The 13,828-nt window shown below is 41.8% G+C and overlaps 1 protein-coding gene across 4 annotated transcripts in view; it reads right to left on the reverse strand.

Moving 5' to 3' along the window:
• Nucleotides 1-13,828, reverse strand: part of LOC148505425 (ceramide synthase 2-like) — an 84,737-nt gene that overhangs the window by 3,763 nt on the left and 67,146 nt on the right. For all 4 annotated transcript variants that reach the window (XM_088448258.1, XM_088448256.1, XM_088448255.1 and 1 more), the window contains exons 9-10: nt 4,047-4,153; nt 357-513 (exon numbers count right to left, since the gene is read on the reverse strand). In XM_088448258.1, coding sequence (XP_088304384.1) covers nt 357-513; nt 4,047-4,153 — 264 coding nt within the window. The remainder of the gene's footprint in view (nt 1-356; nt 514-4,046; nt 4,154-13,828) is intronic.

The raw sequence follows: 13,828 nt of genomic DNA on the forward strand, positions 1-13,828 counted from the left end.
ACGGGGGTACCCATAGTGATCCCCCATATTTTTACAACTTTAGGGGGGTCCTACAATTTTTTTAAGGAAAATTTCGTAAATTTACGCAAATCCCACTTCGCAGGCTCCCGTTTTTGTTAGTTTCATACTGAATACGGGGATAAGCGGGCTCGCGCCCGATACTTTATCCCAGGTAAAAGCTCCGATATGAAACGTGCCTTCTGTTACTAACTTTTACATCTGCTATTACAACGCTAATTGACTCGATGAATAATCACAAAGATCATTAAAATCCAGGTGACAAATACTGAAATAAATGAAATAATGAATATTTATCCACAGGGCAATGCTCACCAATCACTGAAAATCATTCTTACCATGCCGGTAAATGTGAACCTGTATATCATTCGTAGTATCATATATGCCCAGAAGAGATGGAGTATTTGTAGAGTCATTAGAAGGCCATTAAAAAAATAGTATCCAAAGAAAGGTTGAAAGCGTAGCATGGAGTAGTAATATGTGCTATAGATGATCCTAGAAACATAGAGATCAGACAGTCTGGATAAGAACATGTGACCAACACATACTGGTGACGCTGCAGTGATGATGCCAACATCTATCAGTTGTACTGCTGACCTGACAACCATATTATTGTTTTAGTATGAATAAATAAAACACTAGAAAGTCGTGCCCAGAAGTCTTATTGGTCCTAACTATAGAGAATTGACATCAAAGTTATATCTATTTTTGTATTCATATAATTCTCTCCTTGCATTAAAAATGCATATTTACTACCTATTTTATTCAGTTTATTGTAGCACCATACACGGTTGCATAGCAATAATAAAAGAGCCAAACATTTGATTTAACAGAGCTGTACTCTTCAGGGTCAGACTTTTTACTGTAAGCATATGGGTATGTGATTTTTACATGAGAATTTCCCTGAATAGATAATTTGATTGAAGCTGGAGCAACCCAGTTAGAACAGGTCTAATATCAAGATTATTAGTATTTTATTTTTAATAATGGCGAATATTAATTGTAATCAATAATTTTAATATTGCATAGGTATCTTACATAAAGAAACACCACCATGTATTAGCATACAAGCCGAATAGTTGATTTTTAGTTGGGAATTTCAATTAAACTAGTCATTCTTAATTCAATCTTACTAAACTTAGATATTGTAATGATTCTTGATAATAATTGGAAAGTTTATATTTTATTTTTTCCAGAATATTTTATAAAATAAATGGACTTGTAGTACAACATTACATACACTAGATGGCACCTTAACATAGAAGAACAGGAATGACAGTTTGTAAGTAATTATGTGATAGCTGTCTCCTTGTCCAATGTAGCATTAGCTATGTTGTAGAGACATATATGTACTCATAGCATACTATAAAATTACTTTGGGGATACTCTATGAAGGAAAATGATCTATGAAATGTCTTTGATGTAACTACATTTTAAAAACATAGTCTACAAAAAATGATTTGTATAGGATGTAAATATTTCCATTTTTTTATTTTTAACATACTAAAAATATGTACATAATAAGTATGTATTCAGGCAGCACTTGATTGGATTTAGATGAATTATATGCCTTAAATTGTTCCTAGTAATGAAAGTAAAAAAAGTCAATGCCACTGTATAGGTGTAAACCACTGGATGGGTCAAAACAGTCTTGTTGTGCATACGGGATACAATGAACAGCATATAGCTGGCCACACATCTGACCACAACTTTCCTCCAACCATCCAAATGACCAACTGTCCAACTTGTCTGTCCGGGATGTAGTCAGGAAGCCGGCGGTTGAAATGCCGACCGCCGGCTTCCCGGCAGTGAAATCCCAGCATGGGACTAATGATAGGCGTCTAAATACCGAGGCCTATCATAAGCCCCACGCCAAAATCCAGACGCCCGGCATACCAAATGTAGATAAGCCGGGCGGCGGGAGCTGATAGCTGCAGGGGGGGGTTAGGTTTAGGGACTCCCGGAGGGATTTAGGGTTAGGCACCCCCCCCCCCCCCGGGAGGGTTAGAGTTATGCTAGGGGAAGGGGGGGTTAGATTTAGGCACCCCGCTGGTACGGTTAGGTTTAGGGTGCAGGGAGGGGGGGTTAGGTTAAGACACCCCTGGGGGGAGGTTAGGGTTAGGCACTGAGGGGGGAGGCTAGGGTTAGGGACCCCTAAGGGAGGGTTAGTGGGGGGAGGGGAGGGTTAGGGGTCTTACTAACCTCAGTCGGGATCTTCATGTGCCGGCCTTCTGGCGTCGGTATTTCATCTGCCGGGCTTATGTCTGGTGGTAATTCATACCGATTCCGTCTGTCCAACTAAAACGCTTCCCCACACATCTAACCAACTTTTCATCCAACCAGCCAACCTACAAACTTTTTTTTCTCAGACCAGCCAACTTCTGTTCAACTCGTGGTGTCACAGAAGTAGGCGGAGAGTGCCTGCCTACTTCTGCATGTTTTGAATAAATAGTATACAGGTGGGTGAGGTTAGGGCAGAGAGAGAGAGAGGTCTGGAGGAGGTGGGTGAGGTTAGGGCATATAGAGAGGTCAGGAAGAGGTGGGTGAGGTTAGGGCACAGAGATAGAGAGGTCAGGAGGAGGTGGGTGAGGTTAGGATGCAGTGATAGAGGTAAGAGGGAAGTGTGGGGCCACTTGTACTGTAGGGGAGGTCTGAGGTGCAGTACAGTACAATATAATAAGAGTGATTACTGCAGCACAGTACAGCATAGCAGAGTGGTTAGAGCAGTATAGTACAGAGGAGAATATGCTGCTGTTCTGGAGGGGTAGTGTGCAGGGGAGACTGTGCTGCTGTTCTCGGGGGAGAGCGGGCAGTGGAGCTCGTGCTGAAGTTTGTTTGTTTTTAATGGGATTTTGTGGGCTGGGGAGATTTAAAACTCCCCGGCTGCTAAGTAAAATTTGCTGCCACCGACCCAGGCTTGGGCAGCCCGGCAGCATGGACTTCCAAAGCCTGCCCCTGATCCTCTCTGTAAGGGTACTGCCAAATAAGCCATTTGGAAATATTATTTTGGATGCAGGGTTTAATGTAAGAAATGACCTTTATATAATAGAAGTGTATCTACTGTATTAGGAAGATTTATTTTTGAAAGGACTAAGGACCTTATTCAGAGGCGGCCGTGCGGCCAGTGCGCATGCGCATGAGGGAGCCGGCTCCCTCGTGTGCATGCGTGAGACCCGCTACGACCGCCAGCGCCGGTCGTAGCGGGTCTCTTTCCAAAGGGGGCGAGCTGTCGATGTTGATTGACAGCTCGCCCCGTTTGGAAGGCGGGCCGGGGAGGTGGCAGCCCAAACGGAGGCATTCCCATGGGAACACCTACCTTTTGGGGGAGGCCCCACTGACATCACTAGTGATGTCAGTGGAGAGCTTCTGGCTCTGACAGAGCCAGAAGCTCTCCGGGGCTTACGACAAGTGAGACCCTACCCTAGGGTCTCGTTGTAAGTCCCGATGGTCGCGATGGTCTCTGACCATCGCGACCATCACCCGAGCGGTCGTTAGAGCTGTGGGTGTAAACCCACAGCCTAACGACCGAAACAGAGGCGGGCGGTCAGGATGCAAGCGGCCGCCCAGTTTCTGAGCGACCACTTGCATCCTCCGACCGCCTCTGAATGAGGCCCTAAATCTCACAACACTTTATAATATTAACTTAATCTTTCCATGGTCTAAACTTTTTGTATAGGTAATAAAGATCTAGATAAAAATCCGATGTGGAAAATTCAGAGTGGAGCTGGAGTACTTCCAACCTCCTCACATATGAATTAATAAAGGATATTTTACTTGAATGATGCATGGATCTGGATCTTCCAGATACAAGTTACTGAGTTTTCGAGTTTTCCATATTCCTCTAGAAGCCCATGGCAGGAGGGCAGAATGTGGCCGCTCAATCTCATCTAGAGGGACTTTTGTAGTACACTTGGCAGGACATAAAAGGGCCATAAAACACATATTTGGAAACATTTTGTTTTTCATTTAGCAGTTAAAAAGCATCTTGTCTATGAAAAACAGATTACCAGTAAGCTGTTAGATCTCACCTCGTGGGAAGCAGAAACAGGCGCGTGACAATGAAAACCAAAGCAAAGATGGTAAACAAGATATTACACATCCTCTTCCACTTGCTGTAATTGAACATCTTTGCTAACTGGAGAAGAAAAACAATTGGATTAACCAAATGTAACAAATAGCTCTTTGCCAGAGAGGAAGACAGTCTATATTAACCTTGGTTACTATGGAATGATAAGATGTGTTTAACCAATGCATACTGCTGCCATTTATCATTCCTTCATTTATTGGTACATAAGAGTTTTGATACATTTTTCAGACCATATTGAAACGTGATTATTAAAAAATAGACAAAGAGTAGAAATATTAACAGAGAATAGATCTCTGCAAAATGTGGCTATATATGTTGACACTACATAGAGTAAATACAGTAAATGAAAGGATATTCAAAAGACAGGGAGAACTTGGAAGGTATATTCCCATGGAGAATAAGGAAAAGGAGAGTGAACTTTTACTTTGTTTGAGCAGATCACAACCATGGGACCTGAGACAGGTTCCATGGGTAGGAAGAACTTTTTTGGCCTAACTGGCCCTCTTCAGTGGAAGTGTGCGGTAGGAAATGTGGGTGTTATCAATCTTCCTATTAAAAACCATGAAGCTGCCTAATCCAAATTGCATCTGTTCAAAATGTACATGAAAGAGTGACGATAATACTACATGCCTGAATAATTCTACTTTCTGCTACGGATAATACCATAAGTCTGACTCTTTTTACTGCAAATAATCATATTGTCATTACTGTATTACACTATGTATAGTTTGTTCTTCTTTTTGAGATACCTGTGAATCCTTGTGACACATATCCACGATTTCACTTATTTTGTAATCTCCACATTTGCTACATATGTTTGGCGCCTCTTGTTTTATAAGCACATTTGAATATATATACTAGCTGGGATACCCGGCGTTGCCCAGGTTGAAGACTGGGCCCTGAAGTACACCTGCAGCCTTTATTTGTTTACATTGTCCTTGCCTATAACCCCATTCCATTGATCCTGAAAAGGACCCCACCGTTTGCTAACATGCTTGCAAACAGTGACGTAAATGCCGTGGGTGCAAGGAGTGCGGCTGCTATGGTTCTGGTTCCCGAGCTGCGGCTGCGGCCCGCCGCTCCCCCTGCACCCAGTCAGGCACAAAAGGTGGGCCAGTCCAGTCAAGGTCGTTGATTAGCTGGCAGTGCGGCCCCAAATCCACACCTGCTGGCATGGGGAGGCTAGTTGGTTGAGGGGGTGGCAATGTGTAAGGGGCACTACTATTATGTGGAATAATGTTTTATATGGGGCACTACTACTGTGCGGCATAATCCGTAAAGGGCATTACTGTGTGGTATAATGTGTACGGGGCATCACTGTGTTGTATAATGTATAAGGAGCACTACTACTGCATGGCATAATGTGTATAAGGGGTACTCCTGTGTGGCATAACTTAAATGGGGTCTGTGTGGTATAACATGAATGGGCTTGGTGTGGGGGCAAATGTATGTGTTTTTTTTACCTCTGCCTTTTAAGACTATATGGCCCACAAAGTTCTAGTTATGGCCTTTTTTGCTCAGATTGAGGTTAAAAGGATATATTTGTAGCTTTCTCACAGGTTTTTTTGGCAGACTGCCAATTTCCACAGGAGCCAGACCTGGAACCTGTGTAATTTAAGAGCGTCCCCATTTTTAGCGATTGTGTGGTAGGGTGTGTGCCTGACGAAGTTCAAACCTAGGCAAAAACCTAATCCTGGTCAAACTGCACCACCATGGCAAATTTTGGTGGAGCTAGGTTACAAAACTATGGCCGTGCATAAAGGAAAAAAGACGGACAGACAGACAGCACCACTTTGTCGCTTATTTTATATACATACACATATATATATAATATATATATATATATACACACACACACATATACACTGTATATAGAGGTATGTTGCAGACGGACGGGATGTCGGCTGTTGAAATCCCGGTGTCGGAATCGCGATTCTCTGGACTAAACATAGGTGCCTATAACCCGACGCCAGAATCCTGACACCTGGCATCCTGAACAGAATTATAGCAGGGCCGGGTTAGGTGTTAGCCTCGTGGGGGGGGGGGTTAGGTTTAGGCACCACGGGGGGGGGTTAGGGTTAGGCTATGGGGGGGAGGTTAGGGTTAGGCTACGAACAGGGGGGGTTAGGTTTAGGTACCAGTGGGGGGGTTAGGGTTAGGCACCAAGGTGGGAGAGTTAGGTTCAGGCACCAAAGGGGAAGGGTTAGGTTTAGGCACTAACGAGGAGGGTTAGGGTGCGGGATGGGAAGGGTTAGGGGGCAAGAAGGGAGGGTTAGGGACAGAAGGCGGGAAGGTTAGGGTGGTTACGTACCTCTATTGGGATACTGAGCATCGGGATGCCACTGTCTGTATTTTGACAGCTTCCATTCTGATTGCCGGTATTTCATACCCAACCCATATACACAGCACATAATACTTACATATATTATATATAACACATTACAGTTTACTAGACAAGGTGTTAGACGTTTTATAAACCACTCTCACAATTGAGTTTCTAGTTTAAACCCATTTGTGTGTTGCCCCATTAAATTAATTCTGTGTTACCTAAATCTTCTGTCTTATATATAAAACTCCACCTTTGAGGTGTGTGCGTGTGTTAGTGTGCAAATATAGAAATTAGGTACATGTGATATCAGTGACATGTGTATATATGTTTATATTAACAGAGAGAATGTTAGAGCATGTGTGACAGAGCATGTGTGTGAAAGAAGGAACATAGGAGTATGAGCAAGCATGGTAAAATGGGAAAAAAGCATGGTGATAGCAATGGAGAATGGAAAGACTCAACTGCAGGTGAGTTGGGTTAATTAGACAGTCAGGGGTTAAGTTATAAATTATTGCTGTCTTAGTTATGGTATTGCATTGATTACATAGGTTGCAGAACAGTTAGAGTTATTGTAGGGCATGCAGTTTAGTATAAGTAGTACCATTGCAGAGTAGTTAGAGATAGTAGGGTACTCCTGATTTATGGCATCTGTTTGAGCCTTCAAAATGGTTGCTCTGTACAAGCTTTTCATGTCCACTGGTCCATCATTATCATTCCACACCGCTTGTCCTCTGCTGCTACAGTTCAACTTCAGCATCATAACACTGGTTTGTAAATAATCCGTGGGAACATGGCTTAGGGCATATTTACATTCCCTTAAGTTTAACAATAGGGAATCTTATAAAATGCAATATACTTTCATAGTGCCTATAAATGGTATGGGTATATCAAAATAGGTTCTAACATGCAGACTATCCTGAACTTCAGATCTTATTAAGGTGGCTTTAAGAATGTACCACACAGACATCATATTCACCCTTTGTGCTATCTTCTGGAATCAGACTCCCTCTCTTGTACACACTACCTCTGTGACATTATCAGATGTTCTCCTGTAAGGATGTGATTGGGGTCTTTTGTTACCCATCACATGGATTTAGTGGGCTGAATCAGTATCCTGAAAGTAAATATAGGACCAAATGTAATAGGGTGAGAGTTTAGAAAATGGGAGAGAAAACGCTCACATTTTTAAACTCAGCCAATGTAATAAAGTCAGAGAACATGCATGTTTTTCAGACTCAAAAAACTCAATTTAAACTCTCATCCAGGTATTTCCTGTTTTGAAAATAAAACTCGATCAATGTATTAAAGTGCCAACACACTAGGCGATATATTACACAATCAGCCCGATTCCGACGCATCGGGACGACAGATCGTGTAAAATATGTCCTAATCATGAGTGTCCACTCACGATTACGATGCCGGTGCGCGTCCCCGCTGGACGTACATCGCCTGCTGCAGGCAAGATTTGCCAATCTCGGACCCTATGTGGTGCGGATCGTACGTGTGTTTGTACTCACGATCCAATGCACGATTTATCGTCCATTCCGTCACTTGACTGACATACCCCTGTACACGCCCAGTCTCCATTTTGTGCAGCATCGTGACTTCAAGGAAGACGGACGTGATTCCACTTGATCGTGGAATCTGGTAATTTGGTGAGTATATTTGTACAGAGCATCAATGTATATGCAGACCCTGTCCACCAATGAATATGCCTGACCCACTGGCCACTAATGTGACCCAAACACTGACCACCTATATGTGTATAATGCATCGCCCACCCACTCAGCACCTATGTGTTTAATGCAACGCCCTCCGAACCACTCAACACCTATGCCTTTAATGCATCACCCACCCACACACTGACCACCTATATGTGTATAGTGCATTGCCCACCCACCCACTGACCATCTATATTTGGCTAATGCATCGCCCAACTGACTCAAGTAAATTACTGAATTTAAAAAAAAAATTATTTTAAAATGCAAACAGGATTTAAAAAATGTAAAACACAATAACAACATAACCAAACCAAAAACAGAACCAAACTGATACGGAGCATCTGCTGATGATGTCTATCGCCCCACCCTATGGTACTATCCTTTGATATTATTTTTAAAGGAGCAGGAACCACAGCGACAGTCCATTGTACTGATGGCTAAGAGAGAGAGAGAAGAGGAGGTGGGTGATGGTCCGAGTGGTTCGTCCCAGGCTGGTTTTTAAGTAGAGTGCATACACACCATGTTTTTTTTTTTTTCACTATTTATCTGAGACAGTCCTCCTGCCATGGTACTGCTCCCAGGCCATTAAAATAGGCCATATACTCCTCTCTCACCTGTTTGGCCCATGCAGTGCCTGTTGCTTGCATTGTTGGTGCTGCCAACGATGAAATCTGGCCAATCACCTCCGGAAGGTCTTGGTCTTCTGGCATAGCTGTGCCTGATGCCCTTTGTAGGGTGGTTTTGTGGCATAAAAAGTTATGGAGAACACAGCATGCCATCACAACCCAGTCTATCTTCTCCACACGCAGGTTTATGCTGGTGTGGAAAATGCGGAATCGGTTACTGGGTATCCCAAAGGCATTTTCCACAATCCTGCATGCCGAAGAAAGCCGATAGTTGTATATTCGCTTTTCACATGTCAAGCCCCTTTGCGCATAAGGCTTCATCACATTTTCATGTAATGCGAACGCTTCGTCAGCCATAAAAATGAAGTTTAGCCCGTGCTTCGTCTCCTCCACTGACAGCAAGTTGAGATTTTGGAGGTGAGCCTCTCGTAGAATGCCGTCTGCTTGAACAACCCACCATTCGAAGCACGGCCATTCTTGCCTACACAACATCTACAAACACAAAGTCATAGTTGCCATTCACCACCGCTAACCTTCCCACTACAAGATAGGCTATATATAGTGCGGATGATGACAATACAGGGTTTTACCAAATGTAAACTTTGATTTTTGTTGTTGTTGTTGCCTGCATTATCCACAAATTTTAACACTCCCAATACCTGCCCTATGGTATACGGTGGTGATTATGCTGATTGGACACGGTCAATACCCACATGGCTCAAGGACAGACTGTTGGAAGCCGGGGCCACAATCTGCCCTTGCGCCATGTGCGTATTGGCCTATTCAATCCGACATCTGACCCACCATATATCATAGAAGAGGCTAGGTATAGGGACTGTTAAAATTTGGGGATAATGCAGTTTTTGCACTATAAATGCTTTTACATTATAAATGCATATAGCAGCTTTCTTCAAAACCACAATTGCTATGTTATGTATTCCATGTTTGGAATAGCAATGTTTTTACTGCTGTCATAAAGACAATTTTATCGCTTGCAGCCATATTGGCTGAAATTTTTACCCAGTTTTACACTGTTTATACAGTCCTTATCTACATTTGAAAAAAAAAAAAATTTTTTATTTCACAAGAAACAAATGTGTAGTGTTGCTTTTCCCATACCTTGCAAAACTGGTAATGCAGCACTTTCACTATAGCCTTGCAGGTCTCCGGAATGATGACGCCGAAAGCCTGAGGGGATCTGAGGGTCCCAAACTTCAGTGACCGTCCTGCAGCCAGGTGCCTCAGGGTAGCCACCAGCCTCTCCTCAGCAGGGATAGCCCTCTGCAGCCTTGTGTCCTGCTTCTGGATAAACGGGGTCACCAGACACAGCCACTCCTGGAATGTGGCGTCATCCCTGCGCAGGTAGTTGCAATAGTTATCCAGATTGTTCTCCTGAATCTCCATCAGCAGGTACATGTGAGAGAGGCTCTCCCTCTGCAGAAGCCAATCCTTGGTCCAGCATGCTCTCCTCCTATGCTGGGCCCTCTCCTTCATCACCTTCACCCCAGCATAAGCAACCATCACTCTATACCAATAGGGATCCATCAGCACAGAATACAGGATAGAATAGATAGAATGCAGCAAAGAAACACTTTGTTGAGCAAAGCAAAACAAAGTATAGCACAATAGCAATGTACAGGGTTTAGCAGGTATACACCAAGCCTCACTAGTCACAGAGCAGAAGTGCACTGACCTAAAATGGAGCCTGCTTTAAATACCCCTGACTTAAGCACGCCCATTATTTACATCTTTGAGCAATCTGACCAGTCATCTTGGTGTGCACATGATTTATTGTGTACGATCTCACGAATTCGTCATCGGACACGATGCACGATAGATCATATGATCGTGTGACAATTTGGACAGTTTTTACTCAAAATCGGGTCCACGACTGCCGGGGAGAGTTCAAGGGATATCGGACATGATATCGGATCGTCACCAGATCTCCCTAGTGTGTGGGCACCTTTAGTGTGAGAGTTTTACTGCTAAGCTCTCACATTTTCTAAACTCTCACCCTATTACATTTGGCCCATTGTCTTTGAGTCATAACACTTGTAGTCCATTTTAAACACAGATACTTTCTCTGTAAGTGAATACTGTTGGTTTGTACTCTGAAGAAAACATCTGTCCAGTATAACCCAGTACAAAGGTGCTAATGTACCTGACTGGTAAGTCCAGATCTCATGTAATTTTCCAGTGATATAGTATTTGACACTCTCTTGTCTCCTTTGTTATTCAGAGGGGTGTCAGGAGCAACTAGTACCATGCATTACCAGTCGTACACACACTGGAATTATCCTTAACACCAGGGGAGAATCCTATTGATGCATTGGAAAAAGAGTTTAGGAGTGGATGGGAAGTAACAGATGCCACTCCTATCTTGGTGTAAATAAACAACGATTACAAAGGAGATGTTCTCTTTAAATCAACCTGTCCAGGCCAATGCTATAAAGAGAACAAAACTTGTGTTGGAAGTCAATAAAGATCCCCTCTTATATTTAAAGGGCCGTTGCGCTCAATGTAGTGTGGCACCAGAAGATTGCATGTATCTGATCAAGCTGTGGTTACCCACTTACCTAAGTCAAAGGTATGGGACCACTGGGTGCTCTTATGCTGTTAACAGGGCATAAGGGGGTAACTGCCAATATTCTTGGTAGTTTCAAACCAACAAATCACAATGAGTCTTCAGCACTATATGATAGGTTTGTAGCTATAAATGAATATTTACCTAGAACTTAATTTGCACAATGGATATATTAGTAGGTCTGCTGCAGTTAAAAAACAGAGGTAATTATCAACATACAAAAATGGATAAAAAACAAATATAAACTGCGGTAATATACTCTATTGTGCAGATATCTACGTAAAGACCGGTAGTTCACATTAACACTTAATTAAAAATAAAGAAATCTCAATAAACATACAGCTGTAATAACAACATATTACCCATACACTCACATTGCTTGTAATAGACCTCTGATGGTATGTGTTTCTAATTACTGAATCAATGTATTAAAAAAATCGAATCGATATCAGCATAAAATAAATGTATCTTTATCAAGACTAGTTTGTCGTGTGCCCAGCAAACACAAGAGATGTTTAGATCAGCCAGACAATGTCTATATATACCAAAGATGATAAACAGCAAGTGTCCATATTGGTATTGAAAACATTATTTTAAAAAGTCATATACGGTACAGTATTAAATATTCCCATGCAGTGACCCCTTATTGACAGGGTCTAGCGCCTGATCAGAGTGATATTATTTTTATGTAGGTTTGACACTATGTATAGGACTGTCACTAATGACCATACACCCCACATTCCACCAGGCATAAAATACATTTACATATGCACACAGAACTTGCTGGTGCAGCTATGACAATTAAGGAATTAAGGCAAGAACTATTGAGTCCAAGAAATCGCTATACAGTAGATTAGGGGACATTCTATGTATAAAGGCTTATCCTGAAGACGTCCCCAACGGCTCTTCAGCCATCGGCTCTACTAGTGGAAGATAAGGAGCTGTATGTTATAGATATAGAACACATTTTCTATGCTTGGGAATACCCAGAGTTTCAAAAAGAGATATAATAATTCAATATAGATAAAAAGGTTTTGTATTGTATAGAAGGATCCCGAGTTACAGGCACAAGTGGAATGACTATGGAAGAATAGCTAAGATTCAGATGGACATATATAAGGAGCAGACCCACCACCTCAGTGTCAATATTTATTTTTTCAAAATGCAACAATCGCTAATGGCCTTGTTAAAACAAAATAATTGAACACCTGGAGACTCATAAAAAATATACTGAAACTCCCAGCCTATCGTTGTATTGTACAATACACCAATAATTCATGAGATTATTGATTAATAAGATTCTATTATTATAATTAGTAAAATTATTACCACCAACATTCCTATAAAAAAACGACCCTTCTCCCTTTGGCGAGAATTATTTACAAAGCACTTGCAATAAGTTTAGTGGTAAATACAAAAAAACTAAATACAGATTTTTTTTTTTTAAATCAAGTTACATTTGAAGATCTCATGAATCTGATAGCTCCATCCATTTCATAACTATAATAAGACACAACACAGCCCCATCTGACCAGTATTCAATGCGTAGCCTTTTCTAGCCACTTCTAAACAATACAGATTAATGCTCCTGGCTGCTAGATACTGTATGTAATACATTTTATAGGTTACTGCCTCTTTTGGGGGTCTATTTACTTAGGAGACAGAGTGAAAAGTGATAAGGTACCAGCCAATCAGCTCCTAACTGTCATCTCACAGGCTGTGTTTGAAAAATGACAGTTGGAGCTGATTGGCTGGCATCTTATCACTTTTTACTCTGTCTCCTAACACTGCTTAGTAAATAGACCCCTCAGTGTCCAAACAGAAAGGCACTCTAACACATAGGGGCCCAGCTAAGAGAAGGTTGAACATTATTGGTTTAGAAGATACTACATTTAATTATTCAAAATTATTGTGCTAAAATTAGACGGATGAAAGGAAAGGGTCTGGCTAGTACATGTTTTTAGGGAGATGTCATACAGTATACCTGAAGGAAACAATGTACTTTTACCCAATGGTTCATATTGTACAAGATCATTTGCAAGTCAAGAGCAAGTGATTCCGGACAGCACTATGTCATTTCTCATAAAGGGCAAGTATTCCTGAACAGTCCCCACAGCTGCTATTCCCCTCCTCTTGTTTCTGACTTTGTCAGAGATAAACTGCTCAGTAGACCATACAAGAAGTTGTGATATGACTGAAATGTTGCAGTGGGCCAAAAAGAATGAGACAAATAGGCTGAGGAGATTTATGTTCAAATTAATTATTATCACCCTGCGTGGCAAACCTTAACCCCCATCCCTAAAAAACATTTCTAGTTTTACATTGAAAATATGTGATGACATATTTGCAGTGCTATGATATTTGGTAGCAACCATGAACAGAAATGCAATACTTCTTTACAGTTACAGACTAATTAGATTAATTTTGATAACAAATGCTTGTTAGTCAGCAAATAGCCTTGGC

Source organism: Taudactylus pleione, unplaced genomic scaffold (genome assembly GCF_031769625.1).
Source record: "Taudactylus pleione unplaced genomic scaffold, aTauple2 ptg000454l, whole genome shotgun sequence".
In the NCBI taxonomy this organism is placed as follows: Eukaryota; Metazoa; Chordata; class Amphibia; order Anura; family Myobatrachidae; genus Taudactylus; species Taudactylus pleione.